The sequence below is a fragment of the Aphelocoma coerulescens genome, chromosome 11 (assembly GCF_041296385.1).
Source record: "Aphelocoma coerulescens isolate FSJ_1873_10779 chromosome 11, UR_Acoe_1.0, whole genome shotgun sequence".
NCBI lineage: Eukaryota > Metazoa > Chordata > Aves > Passeriformes > Corvidae > Aphelocoma > Aphelocoma coerulescens.
In genome coordinates this window covers 4,927,061-4,951,552 of record NC_091025.1, presented here as the reverse complement: position 1 = coordinate 4,951,552, position 24,492 = coordinate 4,927,061, and the positions used below count along the sequence as shown (strand labels likewise).

General features: G+C 40.6%; 1 protein-coding gene and 1 long non-coding RNA gene across 3 annotated transcripts; one reads left to right on the top strand and one right to left on the bottom strand.

The window, feature by feature from the left end:
- The first annotated feature begins 612 nt into the window (after window positions 1-612).
- ATMIN (ATM interactor) lies at window positions 613-15,454 on the top strand. 2 transcript variants are annotated; one of them, XR_011154543.1, is made up of 5 exons: window positions 613-837; window positions 5,899-6,024; window positions 6,978-7,177; window positions 8,119-10,089; window positions 10,313-15,454. XR_011154543.1 is itself a non-coding variant. In XM_069027195.1 (4 exons), exons 1-4 carry the CDS (start codon window positions 625-627, stop codon window positions 9,947-9,949), a joined length of 2,370 nt encoding a protein of 789 aa, XP_068883296.1. In that variant the 5' UTR covers window positions 613-624; the 3' UTR covers window positions 9,950-15,454. The 2 variants fall into 2 exon arrangements, 1 of the variants encoding a protein (XP_068883296.1); XM_069027195.1 differs by having other exon boundaries at window positions 8,119-15,454.
- LOC138117146 (uncharacterized) lies at window positions 13,168-18,193 on the bottom strand. The gene is made up of 3 exons (XR_011154544.1): window positions 18,109-18,193; window positions 16,106-16,832; window positions 13,168-13,242 (listed from the first exon to the last, which is right to left on the bottom strand). It is a non-coding gene; the product is annotated as an uncharacterized lncRNA (long non-coding RNA).
- Between the last annotated feature and the right edge of the window lie 6,299 nt (window positions 18,194-24,492).

The window sequence follows — 24,492 nt, the reverse complement described above, 5'->3', positions numbered from 1 at the left end:
ACCCTCCCGCCAGAGCTCCAGCCATTCCCTCGTGTCCTGTCGCTGATCAGCAGAGAACTCAGTGCCTGCCTCTCCAGTGCCCGGTGCAACACAATAAACGCAGCCTCTCGGCCGAGCCGCCTGAGCGCGGCGTGCGTAGGGCCGGGTCCCGTGCCCAGGCGGGCACGCGCGGCTTCCCCGCGTGTCCCGGTGCTCCCGGTGCGCAGTGTGCGGGTCCGTGCCGCGGTCCCGTGCCCAGGCGGGCACGCGCGGCTTCCCCGCGTGTCCCGGTGCGCAGTGTGCGGGTTCGTGCCGCGATCCCGTGCCCGGGCGGGCACTGGCGGCTTCCCCGCGTGTCCCGGTGCTCCCGGTGCGCAGTGTGCGGGTTCGTGCCGCGATCCCGTGCCCGGGCGGGCACTGGCGGCTTCCCCGCGTGTCCCGGTGCTCCCGGTGCGCAGTGTGCGGGTTCGTGCCGCGGGAGCGCGCGCGGGCCCGCGCTCGGCCCTGCCGCTCGCAGCCGCCGCCGCGGGGCGCTGGCGGGCGGGGGCGGGGCCGCGCCACGTGCCTCATGAATATTCAGCGCCGCTGCCGCCGATTGGCGGCCGCCCCCGGAAGCGGAGCGGGGGCCGAGCAGCTGACAGCAACATGGCGGCGGCGGCCGGGCGGCGTGGCGGGGGCTTGGGGCGGCCCCCTGCGCCCGTGAGGGACGTGCCGCCCGCCGGGGAGCTGGTGCGGCCCTCGGTGACAGAGCTGTCCCAAGTGCGGACCAACATCCTGTGCACCGTGCCCGGCTGCGGGAAGGTGCTGCCCAACAGCCCGGCCCTCAACATGCACCTCAGCAAGGCGCACCCGCTCCAGGTACCGCCGTGAGGCCGGGCCGGCCCCGCCGCCCCCTCCCGCTCGGCCCCTCACCGTGGTTGCGGGGCTCTGTCGTGACGCAGCGCCGTGTTCCGCCCCGGGGCCTGCGGCCGGCTCGGGTCCGGGTCCGGGGGGCGGCTACGGTGTTGGCTCTGCTGGGGTTTGGTTCGTAGTGAGATTGAGGAGGGGTGTGATTCCCCACCCTGAGAAGAACTAGGATTCTTCCGAGAGATTCTGAGAGAATTGGGATTGTTCAGCCTGGAAAAGAGGATGTTTTGGGGTGACCTGATTGAGGCCTTCTAGTAGCTGAAGGGAACTCACAGGAAGGATTGGGGACAAGAGCCTGGAGTAGCAGGACAAGGGGGAATGGGTTCAAATTAAAAGGGAGTAGGTTTAGATTAGATATTAGGAAGAAGTTCTTCAGTGTGAGGGTGGTGAGGCCCTGGTACCCGCTGCCCAGAGAAGCTGTGGCTGCCCCATCCCTGGAAGTGTCCAAGGCCAGGTTGGACGGGGCTTGGAGCACCCTGGGATAGGGGAAGGTGTCCCTGCCCGTGGCAGGAGAGTGGAACTCGATGATCTTCACGGTCCCTTGTAACCCAAACGGTTCTGTGATTCCAGATGAGAATAATGAAGTTTCTCGTGTCTCTTGTTTAAATTTCCCCTTGTGAAAGGCCTTTGCAGGTTCATGTATAACTGCACAAGTGTGTGTGTACACAGGCTGACCAGTTGTGTTGAGGATTCCTCTAAAATTGCTTACAGAAAATAACCAGTTTTGTACATTTTTGTAAACGTACCTCAGGCAGTTAAGAGTTCTTTGGGACTCAGCTTCTGTTGTTTTACTTGCTTATCAACTATCTTTCTGCAGTAAGACTTTAAAGCCCCACTTGTGAGGTGCTGTGCAAACATGCAGCATTTCCTAACCTTATCAGCTGGCAAACCATCTCCATCCCAACACCGAGGGCTGTTATGCTGGGGTTTTGTTTGTTTTTTTAAAAATGTCTGAGCTAAAAAAAAATCAAAACAGATGGATGCCATTTTGGAAACAAGCCCTCATTTCCATAATACTCCTGAGCTAAGTATGTGCTGGGGGGGAGGAGAATCACAGTTCAGCAGGCACACATTGAGAGTGGGCCTTTCCAAAAGATATCCTTGCTTTTCCCAAAACCGTAATGCCAAGTGTGCAAGGACAAATTGTATTCCTGGAAAACTTCAAGTGCAGCATTCATAGCTGCATTCTGAAAGTGCAGCCTCAGTGGGGGAACAATAAACATCCCTGTTTTGTGAAATGGCTACAGAGTCAAGTGTGGATCACACGTGCTTGTTGGTGAGGAACAAAAGGAAATAGTGTTGAGTGTACTTGCTGTCTGTCCCCTGTCTCTGGCATGTTTTAATTTCATTTCCTATATGAACTAACAACTTTACTGTGGGTTATGTGTTAGATCTCATGTGTTCGTGTGGGGGGAGGTACAGCAGAAGTTCAAAGTGTTCTTTCAGGTCAGCGAAGTCATTTTGGCTGTGATCTGATGCTCTGAGCGTGCACTGCAGCTGGTGGGTTACATAACTCAGGGTATGATGGGTGAGGAAATGCTGCTTTCTCACCCAGCTTGCTGTTAACCATGAGTGCCTTGTAGAATTAGAGCATACTCCATACACCTAGTTACTGAATCTTGTGATAGCTGGGAATGAATACTAAACTACAGATGGATGCCGATTTTCAGAAACTTCTTGACGTGTTTCAAGGGCATTGCAATTGAGACTAAAATGTTGTTGAGGCTTAAGGGAGGCTCAATATTTTGGTATTGCTGTTCCCTTTTAAGAGATATCTGATTCCCCAGATGAAAAGACTTTAGTAGATTGCATTTTTTAGTGAAATATGAAACTAGTGAAGAGGCATCTTGGCAGATGAGGTGGTAAGAAGCTATTGGGGAAGGAGAGAACGTAGTACTCCTGAAGAGAAGGGAGGATAACTTGGTTAATTTTCATTAATAAAAGTAGCACAAATAGGATGTTTTGATACCAAAACCCTTAAGGGATTGTTGTGGCAGAGGAAGGACATTTACACAGGAAAGCAAGATTACCCTGTAGAAACAGAGTCAAGTGCAGGAGTATGAGGTTTTAATCTTGTGAAGTGATAACAAACAGTTTGATCAGCGCTGTTTTGTAACAGAAATAAGCTGATGTGGGAAACACTTGAGAAACAATTTGGTCATACATGAATGAGCATTTAGGGTAATACTGCTGGGAGAAGGGCGATCCTAAAATATGGCAGAGGGATATTCTATGTCAGTGTAGGGTAAGAATATGATTCAAATAAGTTAAAATGAACTCAGAAGATGTGTAGAAAATAACTGCTAAGGGTGATGAATGGCAAGTGTTTCTGACAAAGGGAAATTAGAAGAATTTGGCTTGTTTGGCCTGATGAAGAAGATATGAAATGTTGATACACTAATTTTTTTATTTTGTCTCCTTGACAGAGGATAAGCCAATAAAAAAATGAGAGCAGTACATATAAACTACACTTAATATATTAGGCTTAATTTAATTCTTTGGTCTTTTGGCTGTATTATTTTATGTAAAGAAGGGAAACTACTTCTGTGTAGCTTAAAATGAAGCTAGAAGAGTTCATGTAAAGGAGAGTTTTCTGCAGATTCCTGTGATAATAGGGAGGCTGTAGTCAGTGTGAACTGGAAAGGATAGCATACCCTTAGGATAGGTTATTCAAATACTGCACTACCACAATAGTTGTTATAATAAGAAGAAATGCACTCTCTTCATGTCCTATTTAGTGAAGAAATGGCTGAGCTTCTGCTGCAAAAACCCCCATGTGTTAAATAGTTGACTATAGTCTACTGCAGCATCATTTAAAATTAATCCTTTGGAGTAAGCCTTTCTGGGGCAGGAAGGCAAGACATCACGAAATTCACCTTGACTAAGTCCGTAGCAAGGACTGTTAATTTCCCATTTTCCGAGTTGTTGTCACAAGCCATACCCAGATTCTGTACAGTGCAAGTGTCTGCTTTGGGGGAAGTTCACTGGATCAATATCTACCCATAATTATGGTGGGTGGATGTTGTAGAAACATGGGGCATAAAATCAGATAGGTAAGGAAGGGAGCTGTGAGAATGTCTGAAATAGGACTGGCCAGGTGGGCTTTGAGAAGATGCAAGATTAACCATTTAAAGCCATGAGGACTTGGGATGGGTCAAAACAAGATTACTGTCCATATACGATATCTTACATGTGTAGAGTATCTCTCAACTTGTCACAACTGATTTGTTGTGGTTTCTGCCACCAAAGGCTATGTTCCAGCTGTTAAAAAAAGCATCTTACAGGTGTTTATAAATCTTTTAAACACTTGATACTATTCTATACCTTAGTATTTCAGTAGTTTTAAATAACCTGACTGTGGTTTACCTGTTAAGTGCCTGAACATGTTTGCCATATTACCCTGCAGTTCCTGGGTTGTGATATTAAATGTTACACACTTAATAACTTTTTATTTAGGAATTAGTAACTCCAGTTGCCAGTTACTCAGCATATTGGTTTCATCTGCCAATCTAACTATTGGTGGGAGAGGCCAAACATAGCTTTGACTTAAGGACAGATCTTCTGTTCTGCTAAGGACTTTGAGACTGACATCTGATGGAAGTGTCCTGTGAAAAGGCAGGGTTAAAAAGTGGAATTGGAACTGGAACAACTTGATTTCTTTGTGTCATGTTCCTGTTTGGGGTAGTGGCTCTAGGAGGTACAACAATAGTCACAGTGATGATGCAGCAGATAGACCAGGCCTGTTTATGAATGGGCTGTCCACAGGAGAAACTGCTGTACATAAAGGTGTTTAGGTTAAGCTGTTACATGAAAACATCCTTTTTAGACAATTAGTCCAGGTTTTCTTGATACGGAGCTGTGAGCAGTGAAGCCCTTTGGGCCCTGGCAGCTGAGGTACATTCTTTGTTTGCTTCACATGGGAGGACTGTTGTGCTTTGTGGATTCTCTGTGTTTGGGGTAACCTGTGTAAACACAACCAGCTGGACATCTGCCCAAAGAGGTAGTTAGGGAGTGACTGGTGTGAAATCAACCTTCCACTACTAGCTGTGCTCACTGACCTTTTGCTGTCATGGACAACAGTAACTAGCTCTGGGGACTCTTTGGCCTCCTATTCAGTCTCAGGATGAAAGGAGACTCACAGCTACTCTGAGCATTAGATTTTAAATCGTTCACTTTTAACTTTTGGCGTAGACACAGATGCCTGATGCTTCCACTGAGACCCTTTCAGATAGGGTATGTCTAGAGGTACATGTCTTGTCTGGTTTCCACGCCTGTGTCCTCAGTAGCAAGGGATTCTGTGTGGTTGAACAATCTGGACAATCCCACTAGTATGTCCTTCTTATATGTACTTTTGAGGTCCTCTTTGAGCAAGTAGTGTTTCTTTCTTCTGTGTACATGTGAGGGTCAGTGAGACAGCTCACATGGAAAACCTGGCTGGATAGATTGGTCACTTAGTGTTTGGAGGGTCAGAATTAGCATACCAGTTGTTTCACAGACTTAAGTGAGATTTGGTTTATGATCTGAATTAAGTGGCAGGGCATACTTGGCATTTTTTATTTTATTACAAGTAAACTCTAAATAGTGCTAACAGAATTCCAGCATCAAGGAAGTGTTGTGTTTCTGTGACTAATCTTAATGGAGCTTCACGTACTGTGTCACTAACAAGTAAAACTACATTGATTCAGCAGCCTAGGATAGTATCTGTAGGGAAATTGTTTTTACCTCAAATAACACAAAACATGGGGAAGGGAGTGTCTTGGTAAAAATAAATAGTACAGTACCACTACTTCATAGAGCTTGTTGTAATTGCAACTGGTAATTTTGATGGGATATTTGCAAAGTGGCATCCATGTAGGGGAAAAGCTCCATTTGAACTTTCAAATCATGTAGGAAAGAGCCTCGAACTCACTGAGATGTGTAAACTCATTGAGCCATAGTTGATGTGTATTGTGAATATTGTCTTGAATATGCAAACCTGTAGAATTGTCAACTTCTTAACTGGTTCTTTTTCAGGATGGAAAACTTAATGCACCAATAAGGAAGGGTTTGAAAACTTCACAGAAATTCTACTGCTGTCCTATTGAAGGCTGCCCTAGAGGACCAAACAGACCATTTTCCCAATTTTCTCTTGTAAAACAGGTATTCCTGTTTCCTGAAGTATTTTCACACTAATTTAGTCTTGTCTCTACTCCAGAGGGTATGCACTTTTGCATACAGGTATCAGCAAAACCTCTCAGCATATATCCAGAAGTTAGAGAACTGTATGCAGCAACTCCAGCTGCACATATGATTCATGAGTTTGCATGTTGATATTAGAGGACTTGAACATTTTGATCAGACAGATGCCAGTATGTTCTTCTAAACTAGATCAGAGCCCCTCTCCACAAATTAAATAGATGGAGAAAGATTAAAGAAGAGGGGAAAAAATCACAGTAGCAACTGATGAAGGTTTAAACTGTGGCTGATGCTTTTAACTGCTTTTTCAAGTGGTCAAGGATTAAGAGCTTTTCTCTGCTTTAATATCAAAATGCATTTGTTTACTAGTTAACCTGTTTAAGAAAACATGTAAAACTTGTTTCTGCATTAGTGAGCAAAAAGAGCACTGTGCTGCAGTTGGTTACCTGTGCTGAGCTGGGGACCCTGTAGGGAGCTGAGTGGCTGCCACTTGGTGCCATAAATGAAAAGAAAAAATTGTGGTGTTTGCTCTGGTGTTGACCTGTATGACTTGAGATTATTTGCTCAGTTATAGATCTTCAGGAGTGTGCACATGTTGCAGCATAGACTTACTGTGCTCTTTTGGCAAGGTTGATCTATAGATTCATTGATGTCCTCAGGAAACCTTCAATGGCATTAGGATAGGTAAATGTTTATCTATGTTTTTAAAATACAGGTAACATCAGCAGATTTGCAAATTTCAGATTCTCTATTGACTTCTTTAAACTTATTTGTAGTAACACTTTAAAAAAAAATTAATGCTACACTTCAACACTACTTAGCAACTAAAAAATTGCAAATATTTTCTCCCATAACCATGATTTTCTTTTTTTAATCTTCACTGAAAGCTAATGTTTGCTTTCCCTTGTGTATTCTAGCACTTTATGAAAATGCATGCTGAAAAGAAGCACAAATGTGATAAATGTAGTAACTCCTATGGCACAGAATGGTATTTGAAACGGCATATAGAGGTCTGTGGCAAGACTTTCCAGTGTACTTGTGGGTGCCCTTATGCCAGCAGAACAGCATTACTGTCTCACATTTACAGAACTGGCCATGAAATTCCTGCAGAACACAGGTAAAAGTGAAGCAGTGAAGTAATGATACATTCATCACCAAGTTCTGTGTGTCTCACGTGCTGCCTTTTTGTCTCCTTTCTGTTGATTAAATAGGAAACAGGATCGTGTTGTTTTAGGTGCAAAACAGTATGCAGTTTCTTTGTTGCTTTTAGGAGTTTCTGTTTTGTTGAAGGCGGTAGTGATCATCTAATCAGTAAGATCTGGTTTCCCTACGCAGAAAACAGAAAGTACTGATGACACTGCAGTGCTTGGCATAAATGTTGGTGGTTCTTATTGCATCTGCTTTTACAATTCTCTGACAGTAGAGATGATTTGGTAGCTGGTAACTGAGATGTGGAATGCAGTTCAGGTTATTTTCTTGTACAGTCTAGTTATCGTTGCAATTGTTGGTGGATTTATTTTTTAATGCCTATCTCTGCATGTTTAGATTTATAGTTTTAACATGTACACGTATTTTAAAGGGCAGTCTACTTTCTGGGGCCTAGCCTGTCTGTCTTTGAGGTCCAGCTGCTGCAAAATTTAAGTTTTGTGTGAAGAATTGCTAATTTTATCTTCCATTTCCATGAGAGACCATTACCTGTACACTGATTTCAAGAGCTCTGTCCTTTCAATGCTCAGTCTGAGTGTTAAAATAACACATTAAAAGTCTTCAAATCAGAGTGCTTAATGTACAGAGGGGAAGAAACCATCCAAACTTGCACCTCAATTTGGAAATAGGTCTCCATAAGAGGTAATCTTTATTCTTTTTTAAAATGAGAGTGAGGGATAACATTTAACAAAACTGAACTTCATGAAGTCTTTTTGTTTTAATCTGGATTGTCTTCTCATATCCAACCTCATCCATGACTTCAGTTTGTATTTCAATGCAATGACTTAAAAGAATGGAAGGCAGATGTTCTGTGTTTGAAAGAAGTATAAATTATTGATCTCATGTTCACAGGGATCCTCCTAGTAAGAAAAGGAAAATGGAATCCTCCGTACATAACCAGCAGTTGGCAGAGAAAGCAAATGAAGCATTCATCAATACACACAATACTGCTCCTGGCACTCAGGAATTGGAGTCCTCTGAAGTGAAAGTAGTGGCCTCTCTTGAAGGCTCCTGCAGTTCTAACTTCACGAACCAAATGCAGCCAAAATGTGCACCAAAGATGCTTTTACCCAAGCCCAAGGTGGCTTTGGTTAAACTTCCAGTGATGCAGGTTGCTCATTTGCCTGTGTATGTATCTGCAACGGACTCTTCTGTCAAACCTGCTGTAGTGGCTGTTGATAATCAAGGTTCAGTTGTAAGTACTGTTCATTTATTGCCTCAATCTATAGGAATCCTGATTCCAGCCCTGGAGGCAGAAACACTTGTATTTAAAGATAGTATGCCTGTTTCAAAAGTAACAACTTCTGGTGATCGTGAACCAGTAAGTACTGGTGTGCAAGTTGAATTGGACAAGGTTATATCAAATAACACAGGGCAAGAGCTGGGGAATGTTTGTCACAAGAACAAAATTTCTTCAATAAATATACAGACTGACTTATCTTATATCTCACAGAACTTTGTACCAGCTGCAGCCTGGACTCCCAATTCTTCTGTGTCCTCTTGCTCTCAGACAGATCTGTCATTCAGTTCCCAGGTTTCGTTACCCATCAGTGTACAGACACAGACACTGCTGCCTGCTTCCAAACTGACTTCATCCATAGCTGCTCAGACTGATGCTTTCAGTCAGGGCTGTTTTCCAACATGTGGCATTTCCAGAGAGACTCAAACCAGTAGGACACAGGACTGTATTGATGGAAGAGTACAGATGGACCAGGCTGTAATGTCCAGTGACATCTTTGATAATGTTCCTTCATCATATAATGTTTCTACTCACATTGAACTTCCAGAAAACAATTTAATGCCTGCAAATATAGATCAAACCTTGCTGCAAAGAAGTAGTTGCAAGAGCCTCAATCAGGATACGGTAAAGTCTGAATCCCTTATCAGCTTCAATACACAGACTAATATACTTCCACCTCAAAATACAACAGATAATCAAACCCAGACAATGGACCTGCTAAGTGATCTGGAAAACATCTTTTCAGGAAACATGTCTGGCCAGACACTGGATAATCGTGGCCTTTTGTCTGAGACAAGTTCTAGTGCTGACACACATCTTCCATCTGGTCCATCACAGAGCACAGGGATAGACTTTGACATTGAAGAGTTCTTTTCAGCATCCAACATCCAAACTCAGACTGAAGAGAGTGAGCTTGGTAACCTGAACTCTGAGCCAGTTTTGGAGTCCCTGGACATTGAAACTCAGACTGATTTCTTATTTTCAGATAGTGCCACTCAATCATATAACTGCCGAGGCAATTCTAACTTCTTAGGCTTGGAGATGTTTGATACACAGACACAGACAGACTTGAATTTCTTTTTGGACAGTACTACCCATCTACCTTTAGGAAGTATTCTGAAACAGTCCAGTTTCTCTATGAGCACTGACTCATCTGATACAGAAACCCAGACAGAAGTATATATGGCTACTAAAAATACACCTGCTCAGAATATTGAAAGCAAAGTCCAGCTCAGTAGTGCTGAGACACAGACTATGGATAGCTGCTTTGAGAATCTGGGGAGTTTATTCCTTACCAGCAATGAAACACAGACAGCAATGGATGACTTCCTTCTGGCTGACTTAGCCTGGAATACAATGGAGTCCCAGTTCAGTTCAGTAGAAACACAGACCTGTGAAGAGCTGTGCTCCTTGTTCCAGAGCTCTGACAAGCCCAGCCACTGAGTGCTACATAACATAACTGTTACCTGTGGTTTGAATTTAACTTATTGGGGTGGGACAGATGGCTTTACCAAGTGATCCACTTTGCATTGTTGAATGTACTTGTCATGAGCAGTTGACCTAAGAGACTTTTCATGCTGAAGGTACTCTATTGAATATATAACTTTACGTAAACTATGTGTATAAATAGAGGGGAAAGGGGGGGGGGCTGTAACGTGTTAATGTACATTTGAACCTTAAAAAATTATGTGGTGCCTATGTTTTTCCCTCAAACTTCTTTACAAAGCTGTTACTGGTTTCATCTAAGTGGGAGAACTTTTAAAGTTGTTCTCTATATCTCTCTCTCTATTCCTGGCTTACATGCAGGGTTCCATTGTGCTGGACCAAAACCCTGACCTGTTCAATTGAGATGTTTCCCTGAACTTACGGGGGAGGATTCTATTAGTGTAAGCTACTTCTGTTTACTTTTTTTAGTAGCTTGTATTTTAAATCCGGCATGAACATAATCAGCCGTATTGTCTTCTTTTACTTTATGCCTTCACAGCTCTTTCTCCTGCATAAGCTGACATTTTCCAAATACCTGTCCAACACTCTAGACACATAGAGATTCTTGAATTGTTGAAAATATTTATTATTAAAAATGTGTAGAAAGCAGTATTTTTTTTTCCCTGAGTGGCACTGATGCTCTTTGAAGGGTAGGAAAAGAACTTGGAATTCGTAATTATAGGGGAAATTAGTATGTCATCCTTTTAGCTAGTGTACTAAACGGGACTAACATTTTTAGAGTCTTCAGAAGGGATTTGCTTAAATTATTTCTGTCTGTAAGATGCAAATGTTATAATGTGTGTGCCTCAGAGACTGGAATCATTAGGTTTTGCTGAAATTCTCCTAGCTTTATTGGGATATGAGTTGAGAAATGTTACAGTGGTTTATACCTCTACTACCTTAACACAAATCTTTAAAAATGGGTAATTAAATTCCTTAAAACACTCACCTTGACTCCTGTTTTTGGACTTGCTGCTTCCAAAAACAATTGGAATCCATACAAGAGAGCAGGGAGATCAGCTCACAGAAGCCTTTCCAGAACAGTTCTATCTTGCTTTTGCATGTTGATCTGCAGCCCTCTGTTCCTGCAGCTTTTAGAGTTTCCGTGAGTATAGTCAAACTCACACAAACTAATTTTTCAGAGAAGAAGCATATGACCTCTTGGCACCTTTTTTTTTAATGTTTGTGTTGCCCCTCATGCCACTCTTTGCGGTTTTTCATTTTAATGAAAATACATTAAGCCAGTTGTGAATGTATGTTGGAATTTGGCCTTAAGTAATTTTTATCTCTTACTATAATATAGGCCTTTGGTTTTGTCCTGGACAGGTTTTAGTTTTGTAACCTTAAAGGAAAAGAGAAAACTCTGTGTCAAATTCCTGGGCCTGTAACAGACTTTACTCCTCCATTGTTAGAGGAGAGGTATTGGCTGCATATTTACTGTGCAGCCCAGCAGCAAATGTATGTCCAAGCCTTAGGTTTTGAGGACTCCCTGTGCTTTGTGCTGCATATTCTCAACTCAAGGATGTGGGAGTTAAGTTACTTATCCATTGCAGCCAGGTTGTTTTTGTTGAACATGGGCGACACCTTTCTTTTTTCCTATTTTTTTCTTTGACTTTTCCTAATGCTCTTTAAATTGCCATGATGAGTGTCTTTACCTTTACTGGAAAGAATCTCTTTAGATTAACCCTGAAACTCACGTTTTCCTTTTGAAATCCCAGCTTTGTTGCCTGTTTGATTTTTCAACATTTCTAGGTGTGATTTCAGGCACTTTCAGTCTGGCTGAAGAAACTGCAGAACGGAATCTTGCAGTTCCCCAGGAGAACAGTAATTCTGGTGTGGGGAATAACCCCCAGGTTTCACAATGTCTGTAGAGTTCTCATCTGAAGGGTGGGATAAATTTAAAAAAGGAAGGCCTCACTTGTCATTTTGTTTTTTTCTGAAGATATGACTGACTTTCTATTTACCTGCCTACTTGGAAATAGGGAAATAACATAAAGAACAAAATTAGGTTAATTTATTCAATTACAATATCTTTCTAGTAATGTTGTGGCTGGGATACCAGATAACACTTCTTCATACGCTGGTTTTTGTGTTTCTCATGTGCAAGTTGTCTGTACTGACCCATGATAGAGAGGCAGTTACTGTAAGCCTGGTTTGGAAAAGGGGTGTTTTCCACAGCTGTAGAAGCTGTTCATTACCTCTGAATTTAGAAAGTCAGTCTTTACAAGAGAAGGAATCTTGGGTGCTGAGGAGCAGAATTACTGAAGGCTTTGCATCGTAGCTATCTGAGAGACCAGCGAGGTTTAAAGTACTTTGAAACTAATTTACAAATTAGAGTGATAATTACCATGTTATTGTGTAAGCCAAAGCTCTTAGCATCATGGACTGTCAGGAAAAGACCCAAAAGTTTGTGTGGACGAAATCTTATAATGTAATCATTACCCAGTTATTGTACTTAGTAATTAAAAGTATTTATGAGCTTTGTGTGTTTTATTAGAACATGCAAATCACAATCCTTTCACTCATTCCATTGGTTTAAAATATTTTGGGTTTTAAGTAGGTGAACACAGTACTACAGCATGAAGTCATTTATTGAAAGTGCACTATTAAGAAACTATTAAATGTCTGCACTGTCTGAGGGAAGTGGGTCATTCTGACCAAAATTAACTTCTTTCTTCACAAATTTGGTTCTCCATAAATTATTCATAAAAGTGAGAAACAGGTGTGGATCCTGTATTTCATATGTCACTCAGTTTGGATTTATTAAGTATTTTTGTGAAAATGTGGAGACTACAAACAGACTTCATAGTTTGGTGAACCCCCACTAAACTTCATGAAACCTGATCTGAAACGCTGTTGCTGAATATTGCGAATCTTCACATTTGAACAAGTTCTTGAAAGAGGCTGATTTTCTGTTTCTGTCTTTATTATAAAATAAACTTCAGACAGAACTACTTCTGGGTAGAACTAAAATGATACTTATCTCCCTTCTTCTGCAGTTTGTCTCTGATTTGATTTTCAAGGCACTGTATTGTAAGTATTGGTCAGCAGTGACTTACCATCTTACTCTTTTTTTGTATCCTCTGTTGCCATTAGAGCTGCTGTAAAGTAACATCAGATTCTCTGTAGCCTCGTAGCACAATTTTTTATCTGGAAGTGACACTAATGTTACATGTACTTACCGTTTGTGTTTCCCGCTTAATTCCCTTAAGCTGTGATTGCTGGATCTTGATTTGGGTGCCTGTGTAACACTATTATAAAATTGAATTAGTACTTTTGTAGTTTCATTTGTGCTTTTGTTTAATATATAAAGAGTCAAAGGAAACAGCAGATTTGGGACTTGCATTCTATGAGAACGTAAGCACAAATAAGCTAAAAAATGAAAGGTCTGTCTTGTTGCCTTCTAATATTTGTCAGAATGCTAAAAGTTTGTATGACAGTAGATGTTTCTTCTTCTTACAGCTTTTTTTGTGTCTATTTCTGCTAATACACCTGTAAATACATTTTGCTGTGGGTAGGGAGGGAGTCCTCCCCCAACTCTTTGTGTCAGCCTAGAGAAATTGGTAGTTTTAAGTCAGAGTTTGCTAACACTACATATTCTTAGTTATGCAAAGCTGCTTGTGTCTAGAAAATTTTCACTTCCAAAGGATATGAAAGCATTTTTAAAAATGTATATAAACTTGCAGCTGTAAATTAAACAGCTGCAAAAGAAACCTTGTGGAACCTCATCTAGTTTTGAACAACTTGATATGTGTCTGTAACTTAATGTATGTAACTAACTCGTTACAAATTTTTATTCCAAGGCACATACACAGTCATTTTTTTTCTCTTGGAAGTAAGAGGCTGAATTTCCCTGTTAGTCATATGGACTTCAGTTGTGTAGGGGCAACAGAACAAGGAACAATGGCTGCCTTCCTCTGTTTTAAATCCTTATGCTGCTAATGTGTGAATTGAATTTTTTGGTGAGGTTAGGTAGAAACGTAAGAGTTGGCAGGATTCGGGTCTTAGGGGGCTGGGTGGGGGGGTTTAATAGCCTTTTAAATGTAGGGTAAGTCAATAGAACTCCTACTGAATCAACATAGGGTGCTCAACTTGCAAAAGAACATGTTCCTGAAATGGCAACTCAGAGGTGAACCAAATGTACTTGCCTTTAATCATTAAGGTTGTACAGCTTTCTTTGCTTTAATATATTTCTGACATGCTGATTTTTTAAACATGATCTTAATGTACCATTTACTGTTCCAAATACATTGACACCAAAATGTTGGTAACGTTCTGGGCCTTGCAAGCTTTTTCATTCCTGTTTGGTTTAAGGTGCTGCTATGCTTGTGTCCTGGTGGGATGGGCCTCCTGTGAACAGGCTGCCATTGATGATAACAGGAACACTGTGAGGATACGGTCATTTAATGGTAGCAAACCAGTGCATGATGCAATCATGCATCTTCTGTTTCTTTTTTTGTTGTTTTTTAAGAGTTGATGTGAATTTAAATGTGTGTGAGAAGGACTTGCTGCTTAGAACATGACTGAATTCTCTTGTTTCAAGTGCCATTGCTATGCAATGAACAGAACTCAGCTCTCAGCCCCGCAGTCAGGGTGAGGGAATGTTTGTATTTGTGTGTGTGTCTCTTCACTGAAAATGTAAGTGGACAACCTGAAATAGTGGAAACTCCTCAAGGAACTGCTGAGTTAAATAACTGAACTCCCTTTACTTGTGATCCTTTTTCATGTGCTGGCTTTACAGTACCTTCAACAACTAGCAATGGAATATAATAGATGACTTGTGGTGATGTCAGCTCTACATTTCACAACATCCAGTGCTTTACATGCTTCAAGCACCTGCATGCAGAGCTAGATTGACAGTACTTCTACCTACAGACATTTGCAAGTGCATCTGTGATAAAGCTAGATTTGAAAGATGGCCATATCTTTCCAGCTTAAAGACTTCAACACTTGATTACAATCTCATTTAAATTTGTAATTATTTGGAGTGAATGAGTAATAAATCTCATGGGTGAGTCTTTCCCAAAGCATGTGTGAGTTAATCTCAGCAAGGCTGAGAAATGTCCGTAAAATATTTTTCTTTTCATTACTGGTGGGATTTTTTTATTTAGTGGACAAATCTAGTTTTCAAAGGATGGTCATGTTTAATTCTTGCTATTTAAGCCAGTAAACTTGCTGTGAGCAGACAAAATCAAGCATTCATTTCTTAGACCTATTTTACAAGTGACAATCCCAAAGAAGGAATGTTGTCCTAGTAACTGTGAAACTTGTAATTACATTATTGCATGCAGAGAAAACCTTGTGCCAAAATACTGTTTCATATTTCCCTCTGTTTGAAACTGAAGTGTTACACAAAGCTACTAGTAAGTTATTCACAAGTATTGAAAATGTTTTGTTCACAAATGAAGCACTTATTCAGTCCTGTAAATTATACATATTTTGGAATAAAGCTAACTTCAATCATTTTTTGCCTTCTGTTTTAATGGCCATGATCTCTGCCTGCAAAGGCCTGGGTGGGGGATTCAGTGCCTATTGGCAAGTACCACCCATTGCTCCTGAACATCTTAGTTTTAATTTACAAAATCTCTACCAAGTCAAAAGCTTCCAAAAGGTGTCTTACAATGTCAGTTCTTGATCTCTGGAGGTGCAGAAAGGTTCTCTGTCTCAAACTTCTCATCAGCATGTGCAAAATGTAATTTTTAATTACCTTTTACATGCAGTGGAATGAAAACCTCTGCAGTTTCAGCTCTGAGACAGATGCCTCACCTCTACAGCAGACTCTCAGGACAGGATTCCTTTGCTTTCTTCCTCAGCCTTACCATCCACCCCTCCTGTAGTTTTTAAGATCTCTACTGTCATAACACCAAGCAGAAATTCACCTGCATTATGATGGTTGGTTTTCAAAGTATCCTATTCTCTCTAACACATTATTATTTTGTAATATATTTTATATAACTGAGAAAATATTTTTTGCTACTGTAAGTATTTAAAAAACCCCAAACCTTAGAGTAGCTTGGTTTGAGTATGGGTTATAGTTGGTCCTTTTTCTTCACAGTTCCCATGATGCCACCATTTTCTGTAAGTTGGAGGATATAAAATGCTGATTTCTGTTACCTGTAAATCTTGCATGTGTGATGATTCAGAGGAGGTGAATGAGCGGAAGATTCCTGACTGAAGGTTCATCTGCACTGTTCCCTCAGCTGTAGTCCTGAATGAAGCATTCCCTGATAGACAGCAGGAGGCTGCTGTGTTCAGCCCCGTCATAGTCCGAGGTAAGCATTTGCAAACAGCAGCATTCCGGTATTTCCAGAGGGGAGGATGTCGTAAATATCTAGAAACTAAATTTCTGTTCAGAGCGTTTAAAATCATGGAACAGTCAGATGTGTAAGATCCTTCTAGGAGTAACAGCCATATTCCCACCATAGTGATGGTTCTGCTTTAGATTAGGCTGTTATTTCAGGCTTTTCATCATTAAAAAGGGATTTTACTTACAGGCAAAAGTCAGATATTTTGACAGACTGTACCTTTGGAAACGACAAATGGTAGTCCAAAAGGCAGGATAAACTAACTCTTGATTGACAACACATTGAGAGGAAAGTGACTGTTCAGAGACAGGGAAGCCCCGTGTATTTTCAAACACATTCTTACATGCTGTTGCTGAGAATTATGCTGGCAGTGAAAGTGTTCCTGACTGGTTTGGGCTTAGTTCCTGAATTTCCTTCACTTGGAGAAATTGCATGCTGGCAAGCTGATTGTTTTCTGTCAGAACAATGCAGTTAGAGATTGATTTTCTTTCTGGCTTCAGGATTTGATAGTGAATCAGTCCTTTGGATGTTTGGACCTAAAACAATAGGAGAAGAATGTTGATTTAACTTTCAGGTGTTCCATCATAGCATTTTTGCATTGTTGTCAATAATTCACTTCTTTTGTTTTGGCACCTTTAATGCAGGAAGCACTTCTGGCTGATCCAGCCTGCAACTTTATTTCCTTTCCTTGAACAGGAATGGTGTTGTTCTTGAGAGAACTTAACACAAAAACAAGAAGCTGCTGTTTCCTCTGCTGGAAGAACGCAGTGTGTTCAAAGGCACATAACTTGATTAAGCTTATGATGGCTGAAGTGTTGTGTATTTGTTTCTTTGTGCTCTAGGCCTTTAGTCAGCAGCTTTTCTGGCCTTCTGCTGCAGGTCTTGTAGAATAGTCTGTGGTGTGGTCTTTGTTCTTATAGTAAAACCTGTCTAATCTGTCTGATCTGACAGTTTCAAAAAACACAGCAAAACTCTTATCTGGCGTGAAAAACTGGAAAGCATGGAAATAATGCTTATCGTTTTCCCTGCAACTTTTTTTTTTTTATGTGGTCCTAAAAAACTGACTGTCTGCAATGGCTGCAACTTAAAATTAACGTGACAAACATGTTTGGCTTTAGTTACTGTTGGTAATGCATTAATGGTAATGCATTAATTTTTCAGCTTTCTCATTGAAGCAGCATGATTTTCAGTTGTCTGAATGGAAGAAATTATCTCCTTCTGGACTTTGAAAAATGTTTCTAGTTTCACAGATATATATATATATATGTTTGCATTTTCTATTTAGTGGAAAACGAATGAAACAAGCATGTATGAATTTCTTTATCTTGGGGCTGTTTGTGAAGGATGTTTTGTAGAGCTTGCATTTTATATCTAAACATGGAAAACAGGATTAGAAAATATTTCACCATAGGGGGAAAGGTACAAAGAAGGGAAGAACATGGTCTATTAGAGGGATTTCTGTCCTGAGGGATTTATACTGCACTTGTGTAGCTGCTGCAGCGCCATGATCAAATAGAAGTTAGGACAAGTTACTACAACAAAAACAACCCCTGTTTCCTGCAAATTAAAAACCAAGATATAGAGCTTGACTCCAGACAGTCATTGGCTGAGATTTTCAGACAGAGTGCTGAAAGAGATGAAAGTTGCATATTGTTCAAAGTATCAACAAATAAAGACCTAGTTTGTAAGGTTTTAATAGTTTCTTTATAACTTTCCCATTTGACTTGCAGCAAAATACCAAATAGGTACAAAAATTACTGCCATTTCAGATGGAAGTCTGTAGTTTGGGCCCTTTCTGATGTAGGTGCTTACTTTGTTCACAGTTCAGTAGGTGACACTCCATTCCTCTCAAAGGGACTGTCTCTTGAAACTCAGATTTGCTGCCAGAAAAACAGTGATTCTTTAGCTCTGATGTTGAGATACCTGAAGAGGAACACAAGAAACTGATGTCAGAAAACTACTAAAAATTACATTTATGCGCATGTTTACTAATGAAATAAATCTAAAAAGACATTGAATTCCGCCATTTCTGTGTTTTGCCAAATTAACAAGGAATGCGTGGAAATGTTTATCTGAAGCTCAAGGGGATTTAGCAGCCTTTAAGATAAGAATATTGTTAAATGCCTTCTCCTTAAGGTTGGGTCATCACATGGAGTAGGGCATGGATTTAGGAATATTCCTAAAGTTAGGCATTGCTTCGGTGCTCAGCAGCATCAAACACCTCGTTACCATACCAGGCCAGCCATAGTCATTCAGAGTGAATCTAAAGGAAGAGGTTGCACTTCATCCCCAGAATAAGCTCTTTAAAGCTCTAATGAATCTATCTTACGGCCAGGAGGAAACTAAACCTATGTGGTGGGAGCTGGTATTCATCAGCTTATAGCTCTATTAATAGTATCTTCAAAACTACAAACATCCACAGTGCTCAGAAGGAAATTTTATTGTTTTCCTCAGTCTAATGAGCTTTAAAACAGCATGAAATTACAATATAGAAATGCTAGGTCAGTGCAGACAGCACTGCAGCTCCCCAGCATGACTGACTGGTGAGGAAGTCCAGAAAGCAGTGGAACCTCCTGTATTTTCATTATTCCTGACATTATTGGTTAGAGAGCCTCGGATGTCATCATGTTTAGTACACTGGTTTGGGTTTGCATGTGGAATCTGCACACAGGCATGAGGACTGTTCTATTCAAAAGCAGTAGGATTAGAAACAGCTGCAACACTTCTGTCTGGTGTGAGAGCACAGTGCCAGTGTAAGTGCTCAGGATCTTCTTGCCAGGAGTGAGACCTTTGTGTGGCTTGAGATAAATGACAATTCATGAATTTCTATGTTGTGTCCCTTCACTTTATCATTCACAATGTCAGCTCCTTTTTCACCTTCAGCTCTCTTGCTGAAGCCACAGGAAGCAATCTCAGCTAAAGTACCATTGAGCATCTTCTGAGAGATAATGGCTTTTGTGTTCATCCAGGAAAGGTTTGAAGGGTTGTTGGAAGTGCATCTCTCACATGTAGACATACTTGTGAAGACTTAGTTTCAGAATCATTTGGACCAAACAGGTCAACCTAATTAATGTCTTTATCCCTTATGGCTGCTGGATTTTTCACATCTTGAAGGTTCCACACTCACTGTTCTTTTTTATTGGTGCATTCCTTATTTCACCTGGGAATGTTTGAACAGTGTAACTTGTTATGTATTTCCATTTTAGTGCTGTGTGTTGTAAGATAACAGACTTGCTAAACTGGGTTGAAAATCTCTTCCTTTTCTGGAGCTGCATCAGCTGTGGAATCTGCGCTTGACTCGCCTTCTGATTTTGATTGATTTCTTGTGGTCTTGGCTTCTCGACCTGTACGGTTGTCAGGGAATTGAGACATGTCTAAGCAAAACTGGCCATTGTGGGGTGTTTAATCTCTTTTTGCAGCTGGAAGCTGGCAAGGGGACCACTTTTATCCTGAGATGATCAGGTTAATCTGACCTCTGGTGTGCTCCCTACTCTTCACACCTTCTCTTCACCATGAGTGCAAAAGTGATTGTGAAAATATCCTCAAATCTCTGTACAAGGATTTTGGAGTAGTCAGATGTGACCTTTGATGTTTGGTGCCTGAAAACCAGCCAATCACAGATTATCCATATCCAATATCCATGGATATGGGAGAGCCTCATATCTGGGAGCGGACACTGGGCTGAGGTGGTGGGAGCGGGAGAAGGAAGGGCTGTGAGGGAGCTCCCCAGAGAACAGGAATGGGAGAAATGACAGAACTGGGAGGCTTGGAGGCAAAAACACGAGAGAGCTGAAAGGGGTGAGGGAAGGAGGGAGCCTGTGCAGGGGTGTAAAAAGATGAATAGGAAGAGAGTATTGCATTTGAGAAGAGTGGATATGAAATGACCAAGTAGAAGGAAAAGCTGTGAGAAAGATGAAGAAAGGAACAAATTAAAAAAAAAAAACAGTGAGAAGACAAATTACTCTTAAAATATAAGGAATCTAAATAGTCACAGTGAATCACTGCCTGACCAATAGAACTTTAACTGTGAAAAAAAATAAAATCAAGTATGCAACAAGCTTATTTTTGGGTCTAAAGTCATGAACTAGTGCTACTGAGAACCATTTGCAGTGGTTATAACATGGCATGAAGACTGAGTCACGAGGACTCTTACCAGAAGATGGGATTTGGGGACATCCCTAAGTGCATTTTTTCAGATATTTGCTTGAAGAGCTGTGTTAAAACTTCTAGGACTGAAAGAGTCCCAGACCTGCTTGCTGTTACTTAATCCTTGTTAAGAAAAGTCAATCCTTCTAAAAAGTGCAGAATTATTTATATAAGAAAAATAAATGCTCTTTATCATTTTCTCCATAAATGTGATATGTTAGGGTATTTTTTTCTTTTTCACTGCCTTAACTGGGTTTTTTTTAAGGTTTTTTTGCTCTCTCCAAAAGTCTTAAGCCAATCACTTAAGAGTCAACAGACAGTTAATGCTTAATTAATTAAATTGTGTGTGAGCTTCATCATACTCTAAGGCAGATTCACAAGGTCATGAACATAGGTAAACTCTTAAAATTCTATTGTCTTGTTAATGCCATGTCTTCATTTGGATCCCAATATTTAAAAGGAAAAACAACAACAGAACAAAACCAAAACCCTAGAAACCAATACCCAACCACAAAACACCCTTTCCAAGTGTCACATCTCTTGTTTAGAAGAACTTCCAGCCTGTTGGAATTTACTCACTGATCTTTGTTTGACATCAAATATCCCTGATATAACTATAAATCAAAGAATGTTCACCTTAATAGATAAAGACTGCATAACCTGGTTGGGTAAAGATAATATTTGATACAGAATCAATACCACTGTTCTTTAACAAAATACTTAATTTTATATATATATATATATATATATATATATATACACACCTCAAACGTGCTATCTAATTCTAATCTGGCACTTCTTGAGATGTGACTAAGATATTTTCTTGGGGAAATAAATAAAGTCTGAGTTAATCATCAATGTGGGAAGGTATTTTTAAAGTAGAAGCGTGCAAAACAGCTGTATCACGCAAGGCTTACAGACTGCCAGTGTAAATACCATTGTCACCTTCATGTAGTCACCTTCGTAAGATCATTAAACTCAGGGGTGATATTCTCATGTAATACCTACATAGTTCATCAGCTTCAGAGGAGCTGCACAAATGAGAGTAGAAGCTGACCTTTACAATTCATGCACTGAGTCACAGCTTCATCTCCAAAACTGCTGTAACTGTAATGCACTTCGCCTTTACATCCATTTTATCTGCCTGCAATTCTCATTACTAAATATAAACCTGTTCTGGAAAGTTAAAGTGGACATGTGACAGTGACCACTTTGGATAAGCCCCAGCACTCAGACACTCTGCCCTATTAATGGTTCCATTGTAGTTCTGCCTAATGCTCCCCAGCGCTGGTGTTTGCTTTCTCCTAGATTACCTGAACTTGAGACAATCAATAAATGCAGCAGGAGAAAGCTCCCCGTTCACTTTCTGCTACAGTTCTGCCTTTTTCTTTGCAAATCCTACAAAACAGGACCAAACATTTCTGTTCATTTAGCTGGAAATTCTCAAGCATCAGACGGATTTTAAATGCACTTTGGCACGGCAGAAATGTCAGGGGCACTCAGCTCATGTAGGCAAACAAGAGGCTGCCTTTAAAATTTTTGATGTCAGCTGGAAGATGCAGAGACAGGTCAACAAAATGTTATTAGGGCGATGTTAATTAGGACAAACCTTTATCCTGTGACCGTGCTATTTAAATCTGCCAAGGGAGAGGAATCTGGATGAATGAAAACAATGCCTGAGCACCATTTCCTAAGTCTGTTGACACTAATTCCAATGTAAGACCTTCTGCTCTTCTTGCCCTATAATAGAGCAACCCTGTATAGCTCTAGAATTTACAGAGAATTTATCTCTGTTACTGCTGGCACCTTCAAAATTATCTTGTCATAAAAATAATACTTTCCAGCAAAAAAGTAATACGTATTTCTGCAAAGGGTGTAGCTAGGTCAGTACTAATGATTTTTGTATCAGCTTGGTTTTGACAGTATTATTTAGAAAAGAGCCTTAAAAAATGTCCTTACCATAGTGCTATAAAAGCAGAGACAGATTAGACTTTGAAACTTAAGTGTTCAAAATTTTGTGAACTAAATTAAGATCGAGAGGGGGTGGTGGATGGCTGCCTACTACTGCATACATTAAACCATAGTTTCTCTGTGTGGTAGTGCTTACTCGCTTCTAAGGACTTCAGCATTTGCTGCGTACAAATATTTACAGTAGGCAAACCCAAAATTTCTTTTTAGATTTCCTTTTACAAATTGTGCCTGATGCTTCCCATTTTTAACTCAAACCAGTTTCCGCATCACAGAAGGATGCAGAAGGCTGCAGGCTATTTGAGGGGATGTCTGTGTATCTATTTGTTACATTTCAATGCTTAAAACTTTCATTTACTGCACCTGTCTTAAAATTCATCAGAGGAGGAAGACAAGCCTGGTAGTAAGGACACCCTCAGAAGTGAAAGGCATGAGTAAGAGTTCCCACAGCTCACTTGGCAAGTAAGCAAGAGTTAAAAGAAAGCAGCAGCATCCTCAGATTCAGTGAGACTTGTTGAGAATGTTTGGATTGAGAGAACAAAGTGAAAAATACCACTGTGAGGATTCTGGTGGTGGTTACATAATGACAGTGCTTGAGACAAGGCTGAGGTGCCCCTGTATGTCATGTTGCCTTGACCTGGCTGGTCCAAAGCTTATTGTGTTGGTTTGGGTTTGGGTTTTTTTTTCTTTCTTTTCACTGTATTTTCATGGGTTTTATGCTAATTTTTGGTTTACTACCTTTGAGGAATCTGTATTTTCAACTCAGTTACATGAACTACATCACCTGCAGTCACCAGAGAAGACGGAAGTTGGGGTTTTGGTTCCATGAAATACCATGGTTGTGGAAGGAAAGAGGAGACCTGAGAAAGCCAAAAAGCAGGAGTATTACACAAGTTTATGATAAGAAGAAGTTGGGCAAGTAACATTACTGGAAGAGGGGAAGTGAAATTTTACAAAGGCACCCCAATTCTGTAAAGTACAGCAGAAGCTAAATTACTCCAAAGTTGTGTTCCCAGGCATACCACAAAAACATCCAGACCTGACTGAACGTGTAATTTGGTTTAAACCAATTTAGCTTATTAGTGCTGGTAGTTTCACAATGGTTTTAAAATGCAAGGACTTTGCATATTAATGTAAAAAATAAAATTCTCTCTACTTGATTTAAAGTGAAATGAATATCAGCAAAACCAAGTGTTAGTTCGTTCAAAAATGTTGAAAGAAAGAGAGAAATTACTGAAAAAAATTCAAAAGGCTGTAGCCTTAAAACCTGTTTGAACAATTATTTGAGTCTGTTCTTGTTCTCCCCCAAATTAGCATGAGCAGACAAAAAACAGACATGAGTTCATGTTGTTTTACTGAAATACTCATTTCTGTGAGGGAGACACAGGAAAGAGACCTTAAAAACTTTTCTCAGAGTGTCTGTTAAAGGACAAGTGAAATAATTTTAAGATCCTGGGCTAATGAATTCAGATGTACTTATTTATGTTGTTAGTATTTGATTTTTCAAAACCTGTAATCAGGCTGTGAATGTGAGACAGTGGCACAATGAAACATAATGGTGTCAAATTTAACACCGATGGGCATAATTTTCCCTACTTATCTGTCATTAAAAAGATTTGGAAGCCAGCAGCAATAATCTAGGAATTATTTTCATGCTTATTAGTAAAGGAATTAAAGCTGATTGTTCTGATACGAGACAGCGGGTAACTTTTCCCTGTATTCTGGTGGCTTTTTTTCCCCACTCTTATCAGGTTTACTTGTCCCATTCTTAATCTTAGCAGCCGCATTTCCACTGCCTAGGCTGTCAAAGGAACACCAAGTGCTGCAGATAAAATGCTAGAGGTGTAAAAAGCTTCTGCTCAGAAGCTAAATCAGAATCACATGTCAACACAGTTCAGGCTCAGGCTCTGGCAGAATGGTAGGATCATTGTTTTTAATGCCATTTACTAATTAAAAACGAGTCCCAGATTACGGAAAGTCTGGAATGAAGCGGCTTACTAAAATGGTGGTTTAACTCCTTGAACTGGCTACACCAGAGTCTATCATTAAGCTATAATTTATTTGAATATTGCTCAGCAGTTA